At 37.5% G+C, this 17,895-nt stretch overlaps 2 protein-coding genes across 3 annotated transcripts in view; both read left to right on the top strand.

The window, feature by feature from the left end:
* Lrrc69 (leucine rich repeat containing 69) overlaps positions 1 to 12,230 on the top strand; it is a 116,270-nt gene extending 104,040 nt beyond the window's left edge. The window contains exons 9-10 of the mRNA XM_028779831.1: positions 9,747 to 9,841; positions 12,189 to 12,230. The gene's annotated coding sequence lies outside the window, so the exon portion shown is untranslated. The remainder of the gene's footprint in view (positions 1 to 9,746; positions 9,842 to 12,188) is intronic.
* Positions 11,795 to 17,895, top strand: part of Slc26a7 (solute carrier family 26 member 7) — a 109,332-nt gene continuing 103,231 nt past the window's right edge. The window contains exons 1-2 of one of the 2 annotated variants that reach the window (XM_028779812.1): positions 11,795 to 11,888; positions 12,189 to 12,412. In XM_028779812.1, the coding sequence (XP_028635645.1) occupies positions 12,220 to 12,412 (193 nt within the window). In that variant the 5' untranslated portion in view covers positions 11,795 to 11,888; positions 12,189 to 12,219. The remainder of the gene's footprint in view (positions 11,889 to 12,188; positions 12,413 to 17,895) is intronic. The other variant, XM_028779819.1, reaches the window with a different exon arrangement.

Genomic DNA, 17,895 nt, shown 5'->3' with positions numbered 1-17,895 from the left:
ATGGGCTTCAGAAAGCTTCAGAGATTGGTTTCTGTGTTAGGGATCTCTATGTACACATGTTCTTGTGTATCTGAACAGTGCGCAACTCTTCTGTTATGTTCTGTAGAAGTGCTGCAGATAGATTTGGAAGTGGCGGTCACCCACTTTCACCTCTCTTTCAGATTCGTCAAACATCTGGTCCAGTCTCAAGTTTCACAAGGGCATGGGGATGTGAAGTGTTGAAACATTAAATACTTTTAGATGAGACAGGCAAACCTGAACAAGAAGTCTGTTTTATCTTTTCAGATGAGAGACGATTATGTTTGAAAGCAACCTTCCATTCAATGACTAGGCATGCATTGCTCAGTACTCACTGCAGAGCTGCTCGATTTTCTCATCTGTTCACTGTGACTGAGCCATTATTTGATCCATAGACAAGCTCAAGAGGTGGTGCTTAACATTGCCTGCTCTTAGTTGTTCATGTTCATCCTCATGGATACCTTGCAAACAGGCCCAGCATGAGCCTATGACCTGGTTTCTCACACCTCCTTTGGGCACTAAAAGCTTCATTAAAGGTATTAGAGCATCTATATGGGGGGGGGGAATTGTGTCTCTGTTTCCTGCCTTTAGTCTTGGCAGAGTTCCGTAGGCCTTAAACATGAACATATAGAGGAAAAGGGGCTTTCAAGAGATGGGAAGACATATTAGTGGCAGTATATCCTTGCTCATGTTTAGAGCTGACTTCAGAAATGCTAGCATGCCTTTTCTAATAATGAAACCACATTCAACTCCTTACTCACTCCTTCCTATCTAGAGGAAACAAAAGAGGGAACTTAGAATTCTCAGCATCTAAGGATGTTATGAAACAGTGTCAAATGCACAAAACTCATGAAAGGTTTAGGTGAAGGGAAGTCTGGGATGGAAAATAAAAACACAAAAGGACGTTGAGACACAGAAATATATGGCAACTGAAAATCACTGAGAATTTAACAACATACCTAAAAAAAGTAGTGACCCTTTAAGAGGAGGAATGTTCCTGGCCTATTTTTGATATATTTCTGTTTCTCACAAGCAAACTCAGGAAATACTTCTCTAGTCATTGATTAATAAGTCTCAAGGCACACTAGAGCTGACATATAATCAGTTCCACTGCAATGTTTGCTTAACTGTCTGTTGTTCAGTAGTCCATGGAATTCTCACCTAGAATATTTAGAAATACATTTAAGTTGAGCCTAAGTAAAATTTCACCCAGAAGCTATTTCAGATTGTTAACTTCTTTCTTATATTTCTGGAAGTGCAAAATCTCTGTTCTATTTATTTATTTATTTATTTATTTATTAAAATACAAAATTCCTCTTTTCATTGAGAAGTCTTCAGGACAGAAGTCACAATAAAATATTGAGATGTAGACATTGGTCTTAAATGAACACAGAAACAAAATGTGTACTAGGATATTACAAACTATAAATTAAGATATTTATCTAAATTTATGTTCAGAATTCCCCCCGCCTCAAAATCACATAGTCTTTTGACAGTGTGAGAAAGAAAATAGAAACTGCTAACCTAAACAGAAGGGACAGATTGAAGCTGGCAATTGAGGAAAACCTCAAGCTTCAGATTTCCAGCTCTGCCCTTGCTTCCTGCCCTTTCTGCCAGTTTCCAGAGAATAATATAGTTACTAAAAACTATGAAAAAACCTCTCAGTCCTTGCGGCTAGTTTCAGAGTTAAAATCTCCCAAGCAGCAGAAGAAGGTTTCTTCAACGGTAGGTTAGACTCTCAAGGGAAAGTAGAAAAGTGCAGAGTGTACTATGCCTTGTGTTGTCTGTGTTATCTTGATAAGACAGTGAAACAAGTTTGTGCAACAGGCCACAGGAGCTGTTGCTCACTATTGAAATTGCCACTGACCTGAGCTTAGCTGTTTAGTATTGGCTATGTAGCCACTAGGTGACACTGTTGCTTCAAGAATTAGTGTAGGAAGCATTGTTATTCCTTTACAGGTTTCTATTCAGTCTTCTGCCAGACAAAGTTGCTGATGATCACAAAGCCAAGAAGTCGCTGTATTAGAACTCAAGCCTTCATCGATATCATGCCATTGACAGAACTGGTGTCTAGTTCCAAAGCATACTAGTGGCTCGTAGAGAACCTGTAGTTTGCAGTTCTATTTCAAATCCAGTTTACTTTATAAGATTTATAAGATACACATTTAAATTTGTGTTTCAGATAAATGACTTCAAAACTGCATGTTCAGTACAAATGTTTGAATTTCAGATAAACAACCGATACATTTGGAGCTTTTTGGGGGGTTGTTTTTATTTTGTTTTTGTGTATATACATCTCAGAGTTTCATGAGACATTTCTGACATAAACTTAGTTTCTTGTGTTTTTAAAATTTAAACTTCACTAGGTACTGTGTATTTTACATGATCTGAAAGTGATCATGTGTTTTCTATTTTAGCCTTAACACTTTCTAATTCATCTAGGGAGTTTGAGAAAATTTACTCATTTTCCTTCCGCTCAGTCTCTCTCTGCCCTCTACTTCTCCTTGTCCATGCGAGCACACTGCCAATAAGACACTGTTGCAGCTCCATCTTTTCCTTCCTCTTGCTTCCCCAGCATCACTCATCCATCACCCGTGTGCTTGACGCATGTTTTCCTGTTTTCTCTGTATCTGAAATAACAGGTAAAGATGGCTGCCTTAAAAATCCTTCAGCTTCATTACACTCATGGAAACAAGTCCTTATGTTTTAGTACTAATTTCCCTCCAGCCAAAAGAGGTCTATTTTCTTTACCCATTACACTGTAAAAACTGCTTCCCTCAGGATCCCTTAGCAAGTTTCTAGTTGTTAAATCCCACGCTTCTTTCATCATCCATCTTTTCTACTCCCTCCCTTTTTTGAAAATATTCCATATCAAAGCCCTAATTAATATTAGTTCTCTTGGTAATTCTTTTCATGGCTTCTCTATCCTTTTCTTGTGAGTGAATGTGAGGTTTTCTATCTCTCTCATAACAGTATCATCAAAAAACTAAGCCATATGGAAACATTCCTCGTTAGCATTCTCTGATTGCAAATATTTTGCTGGGAGACTCTGTTTGTGAACTTCTCTACTCCTTCTGATTTTCAATCTGATTGCATTATCAACTGAATGAGTAAGTGTCTTCAAGAGACGTAGAGATTAACAGAAAAGAAAATGCATTCCACTTTCCTATATCATTTTCTTGAATTGTTCAACCTATGACTAAAAAATAAATAAATAAATGAATAAATAAATAAATAAATAAATAAATAAAAGGTACATTCTCATGATAGGATTAGCCATTCCTTCCCGGATTGTGTGCATACTCATTTGATAAACTGCCACCACCCTAGTGATACTTGCCAGTGCTCCTGGGAATGGAGGTTGAATACAACTTCCTTATCTCATATCTAGAGTGGGCAAGCATGTTCTGAGATAGCTTTATTGAGGAGTCTTGTATAGTTACTTTTATTCCATTCTCATTTTTTGGAGCATTTTTTAATTGAATATATAGACTAGAATGTAGGAAAGTTAATGCTGATATTGTACCATACTCTTTTTTTTTCATTTCAAAAATTTAATGTTTTTTTACAGTTCAGATTTTATCTCCTTCCTGGTCCACCTTCTGACTGTTCCACATCCCATACATCCTCCCCCCATCTCTACGAGGATTTCCCCACCCCATCCCCACCCTATACCGTATTCTTAATTTCAAGTATCAGTTCTTTGAAGGTCTGTTTAGAATTTGAGCTCTTAGTCCTAGGTTTTAATTACTCTTCAATCCTGACTGCATTAAATTTTTAACTATAATGTCTCCTCATTCTTGGTACTTCTGTAGACTTGGGTAGTCCATAGACATTCATAGAGAGCTTATGTGTTAGAAAACATTCTGATCATTCTGATACTTATAAAGCAGCCAGTCAGAACAATAACTTCAAATATAAGAATATTCATAGTCTAGAAATGTCAGGAGTAATAATATTTAGTTCAGTTGAAAAATTTTTTTGAGCACAGGTTGGTAGATGGCCAATAAAATTCTCTGTTGGCACCTAGAAGGATTGACAGATATATGAACAGTGGGCTACTGAGTGAATTCATTTTTTTTTCTCATTTTGACACAAGTCTCAAAGTACACTAGACTGCCATTTTCCCAGAGTGAATAGAGACTCATAATTTGTTAAAAGTGATTTATAGACAAGATGAAGGAGAATATTTCTGCTAAGGCAGTTATTTAAATTAAAATTCTCAGGACTAGCCAGGCAGTGGTGTCACACGCCTTTGATCCCAGCACTTGGGAGGCAGAGGCAGGCAGATTTCTGAGTTCAAGGCCAGCCTGGTCTACAGAGTGAGTTCCAGGACAGCCAGGGCTATACAGAGAAACCCTGTCTCGAAAAACGAAACAAAAAAAAAAATTAAATAAAACTCTCAGGACAGTAACTGTAAATTCACACCACTCTTGTGGTCACTACCACTAATTCCCATGCCAGACCAGACACTTTTAATATGTTTATGCAGATTTTTTTTAACTGAACATGAGTGATTGTTTTAGAATTCATCTTGACATCATATATTTCAGATTTCCAGCTTAAGAACAAATTAATCTACATTGACTCAGATAGAAATATATTTGGAATGTCATTAACTTCGGGGACTAAGTAGATAAATTTAAAGAAAATTACAAGCTAGGTAAGATTGTTCACCCTAGGAGAAGAAAATACTACATTCTAAATGAATAATAAGGGTAAGCAAGACATTTATGGTATTATACGTTTGCATATTAATGTTTAAAGGCACATTAAAATCTCAGTTTGAAACTGCTGAAAGTCTCAGGCATGATTCACATTGTCTAAGCAAACAGTGAAAGCAATTTGTGATAGCGAACAATTAGTATTTATCGGTGCCTTTCTCTTATACCAAGCATTGTCCTTGGTGCCCACTTATCTCAATGTTCCTTTCAAAGACCTTGGGAAGTTGGCATTTAGTTTTAGCTTTGCTTGCCAAAACTGTACTAGTTGGTAGCCTGGCTCCATATCATAACACTTCAAATATTTCTCTTCTGTATGTTCCTTAGGGCACAAATAAGCAGCGATGTTGTTCCTTGCAGGTTGATATATTGCCTCAGCAGGTTCATTTTCACTACCAGTAAATATATGGGATATTGCAATACATATTGCAATTTACATGCAATGAGAACTTTGAAATTTCTAGAGTAAATTTCAGTTGTGTCAGTAATTAATGAGGGGAGTAAAATATCTGGGGCTTTACCTTTTTGCTATTTCATTGATTGAAATAAATTAAATCCTTTATTCAAGATCTAAAAGTCCTTGAATGTATTGAATTTTTATTGAACTTAAAATGTCTTGAGGATGTTTCTATGTTTTAAAGCATTGTTCATTTATTATTGTTTTAATTTTATGTAGATGTGTATGTGTAAGTTAATGTTCATGAAGGTGCCTGTGGAGGTGAGAAAAGGGCATTGCGTCCCCTGGAGCTTCAGTTATGGGCAATCATAAGAAGCTTCAAGTATGTGCTGGGGAATACATCTAGGTCCTTTGGAAGAGCAGTACATGCTTGTAACTGCTAATACATCTTTCCAGCCTGCCCCGTTGTGTGAATTTAAATAACTACTGTAACTGTGCATGTTCTCTTTTTATACCACTTTTGTCTCACTGTCACCTGGCTTGGCTTCTGTAGACAAGTATGAGTGCTGAGAAGTCCTGATTATTGTTTTAAGTATTGTTTGGTGAATTAGTTCATAACTGATTTATGTTGACAATTGTGGAATCGAAATCGTCAAGTACACTCAAGCTTAGAAGAAAAAAAACATTTTATGATTTTAGGTTCTCAGTAAAGTCTAACTGTAGTGTTATAACCATTTACTCAATGACCGATTAGTCTAGGAAACTAGACATCCTGAAACTTTAAGTCAGCACACACAGAGGTAGAAGGTAAGACTACTCAAAAGATGGATTTGTTGTAGATTTGGACTCATGTATAATTTAATCCAGAAAAATCTCTTTGGATCATGGGAAACATAGCTGCCCCAAAATGGCATCATTCAGAGTCATTTGTTGGCAATGGGGCTCCAGCAATTTATTTGTAAGGAAGTAATAAATATAAGTTTAAAACTTAACACCAAGACTTTCAGTGTTATTTGAAGTAATGAAAATCTTAGTAACTATATTGTCCATTGCTAGAGAGAAGCACATCCTTGAGCAAGAGGGTTGTTGATGCTGTAGCAAAGGCTCTGATATATTGCTAGAGATACACAGAGTGGACCATGATGCCTAGGTTATGCAAAGTCAAAACATTTTATAAAAGGAATCAGGATAACACATGAAAACTGAAATTAGTAATATAGGCATAGAACACATTTTCTTATTTAATACTCCTCTGTACTCTCAGAAATTTATTTTATGATCGTTTGATGATTTAGTAATTAGAAAAATGAAGATAAATACTGGCAAAAGTAAATTGTGATTGGAATTTGTATCCAAGCATCAGCCCTCTGTATTTTTCGATTTATTCTGACCCGAAGGGTACAAAGCCATCATGTTTTAAAGTCAAATCAGGAGCTTTAGCTTTAAATTTTTATTTTTATTTGTTGATTGATTGCAATGCTGTGTGTTGAATCTAGCACTTCACACATACTAAGCAAAAAGTCATCCAGAAAGCTGTATCCTCAGGACTCTTTTTACTTTTCTATTTTGAGAGAAGGTCTATCTCAGTAAATTGTCTAGGCTATATATCAATTTGTTGTCCTCCTGTTTCAGTCTCTCAATAACTGGGATTATACATCACCAGGCATGCCTTGAGCTTTACTTTATATATGTATATGGATATTTTATTTATTTACAATACAGATGTCATCCCTTTTCCCCATCTCCCCTTCCTAGAACCACGTATCCCATCCCCCCCTCCTTTATGAGCCCTAGTAATATATGTATAATTTGGTCAGGGTTAACTCTGTAAGTCACCTTTTGGTCTCCAGATGGAGCTATTCATGTTGGAAGGAGGAATAGTAAGAATTTAATGTCCCAGTTATAAGTGCTGCCTCATACCTGCTACATTAAACTCAAATCATCTTCCAGAAAGCTATGAAAATGATAACTATGTTGTTTGAGATTTCTTAATTAGGGCTGAGCACTAGGTGCTATTTAGTTTTTGCACTAATGAGGCAAGATCCATATTGATTTTGGATTTCCCTTAAAAGTAAGTCAAACACTATTGACCAAGTGGGGGGAATTTATGTTGGGGAACTGATCCTTGTGAAAAATACAAGATTTATGGAATATTTTTAGCTAGTTCCCTTTGAGTAATACTAAGCGCCAAATAATCCCTTTTTTTTTTCATGATAATTATTCATTCCAAATGGAGGCTATGTATCGAGAGGTAGACTCAATAAAGTCTCTGGAGAAATTTTACTCTCCTTTTTCTGTATTGAAGTTATATGACCATTGAAGACAGTATACTTGATTTGATATAAATCCTTAAGATTCATTTTAGACACTATAAAAACATATTTGACCATTCCTAATTTTTCCAAAGAAATTTTATTATAAGCTATAACTACTAGTAGATATGCTGCATGGCTTTTTTTTTTGCATGTGGTGGCAGGAGGAGGATGTCAGATGTCCTGATTTAGACAGAGTCTGTCCTTGAACTTGAAATTAGGCCAGTGGTCATAAAACCTCCGTGATCTTCCTAACTTTCCCTTTCTATAGCACCAGGGCTATAAGCACAATTGTCACATAATACAAAATAACAGCAGAATGAAAAAAATAAGGTAAACAAACAGGATGGAAAGTTCTATTTAACCAAAGACAGCTAGTTAAGCATGTCAGTGATCATTCTTGTTATCAGTCTTGCTCATTGTTGGTGAGATCACTGTTGGACTAGTTGGTTATGTGAGAAACGTGCAGACTTCAGGACTGTAATTTGCTTGTGTGTGTCATGGTATTTAGGAAATGAACAGCTCCCAGAAAAGATAAAGAAATATTTTCAGAAATTGTAGCATTGAATGAATTGGGCAGGAAGGTGAGAGTCTGTAATGTAGTATTATGTAAAGTAGTTTTATCTTTAGGATAAAACCCAAAGAATGGAACTCTGAAAGAGTGGGTCTTGGCTTACCAATTAGGAAAAAAAAATGTTCTAATAGGTCCAAAAATTAGAAGAGGCTGTTTTTCTAAGCTTGTTAATTTACATCGTTAGACAAATTAAAACTAAACTTGGATTAAAGGGTTATGCCAATCTGTAAAAAGTTTGCATTAGTTAAGATGGTACCATGTTTAATTGACATAATAAAGGTTCGCCCCATATGTGGATGTATCTTAATGCTGGCCATATGGTTTAGTGAACAGAGGAAAGGTTTTATCCGTGCTTCCTCTTTCTCTAGCAGATCGAGTCGTGTGGTCTGTCTTTTTATTAGCAGTGTTGTATACCAACCTCATGTAGTGGACATTAGTTAGAAACTTCTGTGACCCTTACTTTGTGAGTCTATATTTCCAGTAAAACTTGGATGGATATCTATAAAAGCTTTTGGTCTTCTGTCCCTGCACAGGTGAAGCATCATGCTGAAATCAAAATTCATACGCCAATCTTTTCTTATGCCTCTCAAAACACAGGGAATGTGATCCAGTTTATAGCCAGCTTAATATTTCCCAAAAGACTCTCACCTCACTCAAACCTGGACCAGTTCCCTTATACATCTAACTGCCTTGAACGCTCTCAGTGCCAACCTCCCACCTCTGTGATGTCTCAAGTCAGGAGGGATGCTATATCGCTTGTACCTTCTCCCTCAGTGTAGGTCCCATTCAGTTTTTCCTTCTCCATATCCAGATTCTATACTATAAAGAAAATGACTATGTTAATAACAAGAACACTTCTTAGATTTTGAAAGGGCAAGGAAGAGTTGAGCAACCAAAGACAAAAGCTCTCTCTATTTTTTCTCCTACTACCTCCTCTTTTCTCCCTGCATACTATTTCTATTCTTTTAAAGCACAGTGTGACAATTTTGCTGCAACAGGCTAAGTGATCCCTGAGCCATTGTAGGAGGATTATTGCATTTATAACTATGTAGTGGATATGTCCGTAGTTTCTTCCAGTAGATAATAAGGGAAAGAAGAAAATGATATGGATAAGCACTACTCATAAAGAATTTGCAGTGTGAGTGAGTGAGAAGAAAATCATAAGAGAAAGATGTAAAGCAAGAAAAATAATTATGAAAATGACTTCAGCTCTCTATCTGGGAAGGCTACCTGAATACTAACCCTACAGCATGGCGAGAGTACTGGCGATCCAGGGACGTATTCATGGAAGATGTGGATTTTCATAAATATTTAAAAGATCTGATGTCAGTATGTGGCAGGTCATTAACTGTTTCTGGAACACAAGTGTCTGGGTGGAATGGGATGAATTTACCCTCAATGGTAATGAAATTCCCCTGTTCCTGAGCATCCAACTCTTTCTGTGTGACTTTATTGATAATTTACTTCTTTTCCTGAGAAAATGTTAGTTATATTTCCTTCATGAAATATCTCCTAAAGCATAGGCAATACCTATGCTGTCCTTCCTCTCCTCCTCCACAGTGATTGATTAACGCACACTTCTTGGATGAGAGTTTATGGTAAGCTAGTTGGGAGCAGCAGGTGGGACAGGAGAATTCCATTGCTTTCATTAATAGGTTTGAGTTTGATGTTGGAGATTACAGAAATGTAGACATATTAATGATGTCATCCAAATGATGTTTTAGGAAGAAGAGCTTTCCTGTTGGTCCATATTGGAAGTGGAAGACAGTCAGAAAATCTTTTGATGACTATAGGTGTTTGCTGGACATTCAGGAAAGAGGTAGCCCAAATGAGTGGTATACAGTATTGAACATCAAAGTACCTTCAGTCACTGAAACTTTCAAATAAATGCTATTACTCTTGAACTTTATGGGCTGGCCTAGTCATTTTGAAAATCTCATGTGTGTGTGAAGAAATTCCTCATAAAGCTTTCTTTGTTTGGCATTACTGATTATAAATAAAACTGATATCGTGTCGTGCTGTAGAGAGAGGTTTTTGGCAGGCTTTAAAGAATGTGTCTGCACACAGGCTTGGAAAAATACAGAAGTTGAACTCCAGATTTAAACTATAGGATTTTTAGGAAAAATTTATTCTCTTAGAAACTCTCTGATGAGCCATCCATTTTTTCTTCTCATTTTTTGAAGCCTAAGTTTGAATTTTTTAAAAAAAATTTCATATTTATCTTAAGAAAGTAATGCACAATACATGTATACATAATTCTTGACTTCTGTGCACATATGCTGAATAGAGTACATGCAACAAAGGGAGAGACTGCCACGCATGAAGGAAATCCAACCTATATTTTCTATTGTGTGCATTTGCATTTATCTTCTCAGGCTATTTTTATATCACACAATAAATTAAAGATGCTACCATTTCCAGCATCCTCTCTGAATGAGATCCTTCTCTCCTTCTCCCTCTCTTTGTTTTGCTAGGGAGTGAACCAAGGGCCTCATGCATGGTAGGCAGAAACTATTCCCCTGAGCTCCATCTCAGCCATAAGAAGATTCCTCTGCTAACCTTTAGCCTAACCCTGAGTTACAAATTTATTGAAGTGTTAGAATTTTAATGGAAAAAATACAGAAAAAATCTCATATATTCATACAAAAGTACATCTCTTGATGTATTTAGGATTTTGGAATTTGAAAAAAGTATTGCCAAGTATTACACATATTAAAAGTATTACACATCTTATAAGCAAGGGGCATCATATTTTTGAAGCTGAGAAAGTAGCTCTTTCTCTTAATGTAATTAATGGGGAAAAGCATAGCGGGGCTCCTTTAGAGAATAAAGGATCTAAATCCTTACTGTTGTAATAGCTTCTAGTATCTGATGTCTAGTCTCTGGACAAATGGACATTGGAAAGCACTGTAAATAACTACATGCATGCTTTTCTTTCTTTTGGCCTTCACAGTATGAGTTAGAATATTGGCTTTTTGGGTTAATTCCAATGGTTCAGATCATAATACAAGCTTATTCTTCTGGACGCTGTGGGAAACAATAATACAATAAAATCTTTGACAGTCTATTCTGTTATAAAATGTAACACTAGCTTTTAAAAGAACACTCTACTAAAAGTTATATCAACAAAAATAGTATTACACACACACACACACACGCACACACCTCTTCAAACAATAGTTTTAATGATACTGAATTTCTCAATAAATTTTACTTACAATGACATAAGTGTGTTAATTAAAAACGCAGAGAAACAATCAGTGAAAAGTGAATGAGTAGAGACAGGAAGAAAAATAAACTCTAGCCACAAATATTTGCTCATTGTGGTACTTAATTCCTTAGCCCAGGAGATGAAATTTCAGTTTGTTTATAAGAACCAGCTAGTCTTTTCTCAGATGGCACAGTGGTTATCTGAATGTTTTTTCTATGAATGAAAACCTCATCTTCCAGAGAATTGGATGACAAGGACTCATGGAGTCCCCTATCCTCTTTCCGAATTTTATGGAATTGGCAATTTTTAGTCATGTTGGAAATATATACCTCACAAAGAAGTGCGGCTGTAGCATATTCTGTACTGCAGATCCTTCTGGCAGTCAGGACTTAGCTTTTGCTTGTAGGGAGACACTGGGCTGGCTGGATCCTTCCTGGTTTCATTAGCATAGCCCCGCCCACTTCCACCACACGCCCAGAACTACCTCATTAACCATTGGGAATGCAGCCAAAAACATAAGGCGACAGTGAATATAAAGGGAATTACTGGCAAGGGAGCTGTAACTATCTCACCACTGAACCTATTACTTTTCCAAGATCAGAAAAGTATTACATGAACAGGGACCATTCCTTCCTTGTTCAGATAAGAATTCAAGGTTTGAGTCTATAATTTTTATCTAGAATAATTAGCTAAACCACAGTAAAGCATGCAGCTCAGTTGCATCCATTTCTCTCTATTTCTCTCTCTCTCTCTCTCTCTCTCTCTCTCTCTCTCTCTCTCTCTCTCTCTCTCTCTCTCTCTCTCTCTCCTTCTTCTTCTTCTTCTCTTTCCTCTCTCTCTTCCTCTTATTTATTTTCTGGATAGCTTTGACATTGTAAACCACAAACGAATTGGAGCCTGGCATCGAAAGGAGGTGTTCTCCAACGATTTTTTTTTCTGTCTCCCTTGCCTGAAGAAGTTGACTACTACAGGAGGAAATCTGAAAAATGACGGGAGCAAAGAGGAAAAAGAGAAGCGCGCTGTGGGGCAAGATGCACACCCCCCACAGAGAAGACATTAAACAGTGGTGTAAGAGGCGCCTACCTATCTTGGAATGGGCACCACAGTACAATCTGAAGGAAAACCTGCTTCCAGACACTGTGTCTGGGGTCATGTTGGCAGTTCAACAGGTGACACAAGGTAAGTGTGCATTTGGGTTTACAGTTTTCTGCAGAATGGATGTTACTTTGCTTCTGGGTGGGGGTTATGTTTGAGGGGGTGACAGTTTAGCTAGTGAAAACAGACTTAATAAAATAGTTATTAATGTTAGGAAAATAAGCAGAGTAGATGTTTCTGTGTCATATTTTCCTAATTGCTTTTAAAATTACTTGGCTTTTTCTCCCCTCAGCTAGGAATTAAGCAATTAAGCAGCAATCCTTGAATGGAATTACATGTTTTGCAACGTTAAAGTTCATAATGGTTCAGGGTAAAGGATCAGTGATTGTGGGAAATGAGCTTTTATAACTTCACTGTGCTGACATAATTTCCCACCTTCATCGAATCAAGCTATAAAACATTTCCTGTTCTGAATACAATTGGTTTTGAGCCCAATTAGCAGCACACAGTTACAGTTACCTGCCATAGCCACAGGACTTGCTATAAGCAGAGAACAAAGCTTTTTGTACATAAAGGAGGCTTATTGCCAAGATCATTATTTGCAAAGAGAATCCCATGTCCTCAGAGCTTGTATGGACTGCAGTGTACCTGTTTACTTCCGAGGTGCAGTCCCTACAGGATTCCTGTCTCAATGAGAAATATAACGTGGTAAAACATCCCCAGAACAGATTTAAAAAACATGACATTCTGGGTTGATAGGTGTGCACTCGTGTGTGTGTGTGTGTGTGTGTGTGTGTGTGTGTGCGCGCTTGCATACCTTCTTTCCCTAAAGGTATGTTCACATGAGTTTTGGCTAATTCAGGTAATAATGTTCTACCTGTAGCCAGAAAAGGAACTTATTTCTCAACTTCCCAGCGTTAAAACTTTGGAACAGCTTTCTTGGCAAAGACTCCTAGTGATTATATTTCCATGCAGTCTCACTACCTCCCTGGCTTTCACTATTATTTATTCTGTTCAATTATAAATATGCTTTTAATGAAATTACTCTGTAGCTGGAACAAACTGGTTTGTGTATTTGTGTTTTCAGTCTGATTAGGAACATCCGCACAGGGGGATTTAAGATCCACAGTGCTGTCATACTTTATGGAATCCAATTTTACTGCTTAACTCTGTGTTATATTTTTAATGACTATTTTGCCAATAGCAAAGTACAGTAAACTTTAAGAAATGAAAAGGTAATAGCAGGTCAGGGAATTCCCAGCCTTTCTTTTATTTGATTTTAAATTCCAGATAAAACACCCTCATATCATTTGAAAATTTAGCTGATGGACTTAAACAAGTTTTCTCTCCCTGGATGGTTAGTTTCACTATATCCCATAAATTTATTTTTCTGTTATTTAATATAAAATAAAAGTGGAATAATTACAATTTTAGCGGTAGTTGTCTTTTTCTGTTTGAAAAGCAAGAACATTTGGGAATGTGATACAGTTCCCCTAGGCTTGTCATTAGGATGTGGCTTACATGGAAGCCTCTGGTAGTTAGTTTGGTTTAGATTTTGAGAAACTTTGTTTAGTGATCATGTATTACATTGACTAGGAAGAAGTACATTGGTAAGCTGATGAGACGCACGAAGCTTAATCAGCCTAGTTCCATGAGAAGTTTGGATTCGGTCACATGTTCTGTACATGGACACTTACACTGCCAGGAAGAATGTTGGTGTTTTTCCTGTTGTAAGAAAAGATGAATTCTTGCAAAGAGCCTTTTCAAATATGGATTTCTCATTCTTTTTCAATTCTTTCTATTTGAAAGAGTTCAAAGGTAAAATAGGTATTGTAAGGGGCTTACTCTTTAAAAGAATCCAGAGTTAATGTTGCCCTTTCCATACGAGGCTTGAAACAGGCCCTCATACCTGAGAAGTGGAGGAGTCAGGACTCGAGTCCAAAGCCAACATGCTCAACATTTTCATTTTATTCTCTATACAGCCAAAATCATCAGACTTTTTGTAATACCAATGTTATTTGTAATAGGAGACGTTTTGGAAAAATTGACTGTCTGTCTCTGCAAGTGAGGTCCATATTCAAGTTTCATTTCTGAGGTTTTAGAGTCAAAGTAGAAGTGACAGGAAAAGCCATCCCAGCAAGGGGAACAAGCAGACAGTGTCTCCCTGCTGCTGAATGTTGATGCTTGTTATCAACCCCTGTATTAAGGAGACTTAGGAGGAAGAAGGAGTAAAGCTTGCTCTTCTACCACAGTGCAAACAATAGAAACACATCCCTTTAAACTACTGATATGTGAAGTAGTGCTCTGAATTCAATGTCTTTTAACCTATAGGTCCTGAAAATTGGTACAGTTCTGCATAGAAATCACTCTTCCTTTTTCTGTCTCTAGAAATTAATTGAAAATCAAGTTAATGAAAAGTATCCTGAGTGATAACTATGGGATAGTGTTATGCATTTTAAAAATGATTTATTATTTATTTTATTTATACGAGTACACTGTAGTTGTCTTCAGGTACATCAGAAGAAGGCATTGGATTCCATTACAGATGGTTGTCAGCCACCATGTGATTGCTGGGACTTGAACTCAGGACCTCTGGAGGAACAATCATTGCTCTTAACCACTGAGACATCTCTTCAGCCCTGTCTCATCCAATTTTATACACACCTGACTCCTATGTCATTCCTCTGGGCTGTTCTTATAGATCTTCTGTTTTTAAATCCCTCCTATTTATCTGATCTTTCCTAATGAGCCTGTGTAGATTTTGCTTCCTCTGCTTCCTATCAGACATCTTAGAGACTTTTATCAGACATTCTTAAACACTTCAATCCTAGCCCCATCCTTAAAAGCACTGTAGACAATACCATCTGCATAAAGGACTTGGCCACTATCACTATACTAAGGATGCTTTTTTCCCATCTGAGAACCATATATTAATCCACACCAACCTAGACTGTTCTCAAGCACAGCAGATGCCAGAGAACACCCTATCTCAATGGAACTGGTCCAAAAGCACAACAAAGGGAACATTTGATCTTTTAAAACGAACACACTAGACAATGTCACCATCCTAACCAGATTTACAGTGAGTAGTAACAATAGGAAGTTTTAGGCACAAATGTACAATGTTGCCAAGAGATCTTTTGGCATATTTACCAAAAGGCAAGTCAGACAGCATAAGTAACTTGCCTGAAGCCACACAGAAGATAAGTGTGAGAGAACATTTGACCTCAAGTAACCTGGCTTCAGAGTACCCTGCCTGATTTTGCACCCAGCCTTCTCTCAGAGTGAGAGTTCTGCTTGTCATTCTGGACTCTGCCCACTTCCCCCACCTTCCTCTCCTACTATTAGACAGACACCAGGATCCCTTCGCTTCGGTCCTCTAGTTATTGTGATGGAGTTTGTGACTTCTGGGAAAATACCACAGAATCAATCCAGCTATAATTAAAGGATTTATTTATTTATTTATTTTTTATTTATTTATTTTAAAAGACTTACTTATTTTTATGTGGATACACTGTCTCACAGATGGTTGTGAGCCACCATGCAGTTGCTGGGACTTGAACTCAGGAGCTCTGGAAGAGCAGTCAGTGCTCTTAACCACTGAGCCATCTCTCCAGCCCCAAAAGTCTTTTCTTTTTTCTTTTCTTTCTTTTCTTCCTTCCTTCCTTCCTTCCTTCCTTCCTTCCTTCCTTCCTTCCTTTCTTTCTTTCTTTCTTTCCTTTTTTTTTTTTTTTTTTTTGGTTTTTCGAGACAGGGTTTCTCTGTATAGCCCTGGCTGTCCTGGAACTCACTCTGTAGATCAGGCTGGCCTTGACCTCAGAAATCTACCTGCCTCTGCCTCTGCCTCTGCCTCCCAAGTGCTGGGATCAAATGTGTGCGCCACCACCACCCGGCCTAAAGGATTTATTGATTGATTTGCTGCTAGCAGGACGAACATTCTCTGAGCCAATTTTGAGGTTGCCACCAAGGAGGGGTACAGGGAAGGGCTTTCAAGGGGAAAACCACACGAAGACCTTCAATCTCTATGTTCTTTTCTGCCAAGTTACGTGGCTAAGGCAACTCAAAACAGTCTCTGAGTATCTGTGTAAGCAAGTTAAAGAAGCAAAAGAAAGCAGTTAGTTATATATAACTAAAAGATAGTAATGTCTGTACATTTTTCCGTGGGTGTCCTTAAGTCAGGGTTACTGGGAGCTTATCTTCCAGGAACTCAAGTCAGAGACAAACAACTGGTGAGTACTAAGATGAATGCCTTCCATAAAATGGAGGTCCTTTAGCCATAACATTATCTTTTGAACCAAGTAGCCTTGCTTCATGTCCTTGCTACCATTTAGTGGGCTAAAAATTACTTTTAAAATCGTTTTCTGTGGCTATCCATTGTCTGTTGTGCCTCCTGTAGCTCTTATGTCACATTGCTGTCATTACAATACTACTACAAGGACAACGATGACACTACTACTAGTCTGACTATATTGCTCCCCTGGGCATAATTTTTAATGCCTTTATATTTCTACAACAAAAAAATCTGCTCACTCAGAGAATCTTATTAAATGGTTAATCATCTGGACGTCATGGCTACACTAAAAGAGCTCTCTCCCCTGCAAATCCCTCTCAGTCTCCTGGGAGGAGGCATGTTTTCCTCCTCCTTCTCCTCCCTTTGTCCTTTCTACATATCTCTGTGATAGGCTCTATTTAAAACGTGGCATTGTAAACCTCTGATATACTTCTTTCCACAGTTTGTAGACTCTGAAAACAAAGACAGTCTTCTCCTCTTGGTGTTTTACCAACCTGTATATTGCCCAGCGCAGGGGAGTACCTTTTAAGTAAATATTGAAAGATTTAAGGCATTCCCTAAGCCATCAGTTGTCCTACTGTGGCATGCTGACACTGTAGGAAAGATGTGGAATTCAATTTAAATCTTATGCCTTAAAAATAATTGTAAGAAGTATGCAGATAGAGAAAAGGCATAAAACAGGAGTAACTGGTTCTTCCTTTTCTTTCTTGTATTCTTCTAGACAGTTCTTCCTAAAATGTTTAAAACTATATGCCTGAAAGAGCCAGGTCTTTCCTTGGTAGGTGTTGAAAATGTGACACATTTTGTAATAATTGTACTAAGTTGAGGACCAAGCATAATGGCTTTTGTAGTCTTTACTATATAAATATGGCTTCCGTGTTTGCCAGAAAGGCTGCATCCTTGATGCTTTTAGTACCTGTACCTCACCTTTGCTTAGGGGAAGAAAGCTTATTGCATTTTCAGTATACTTAGGTTAAGTGAGATATTACTTCTCGATTTAGTGATAAGGTCCGTTTTCTCAGAGGCCTGATTGTATCTAGAGTAGGCTCTCTTCTTTATGGCCAATTGGAAGCACACTGAGAATGCTGAGAGTTTAAAAATGCCGGGTTCTGGGTATCATCTCGATTATATGATGTTTTTCTAGAGGCAGTATCCAGGCTTAGAGACACTGCCTGTGTGTACTCGCCCCTCCCTCTCTTTCCCCTCTGTCCCTCCCTCTCTTTCCCCTCTCCTCTCCTCTCCTCTCCTCTCCTCTCCTCTCCTCTCCTCTCCTCTA

The sequence above is a fragment of the Grammomys surdaster genome, unplaced genomic scaffold (genome assembly GCF_004785775.1).
Source record: "Grammomys surdaster isolate TR1022 unplaced genomic scaffold, NIH_TR_1.0 97, whole genome shotgun sequence".
NCBI classification, from domain to species: domain Eukaryota; kingdom Metazoa; phylum Chordata; class Mammalia; order Rodentia; family Muridae; genus Grammomys; species Grammomys surdaster.
This window is presented reverse-complemented; position numbering and strand designations above follow the sequence as displayed.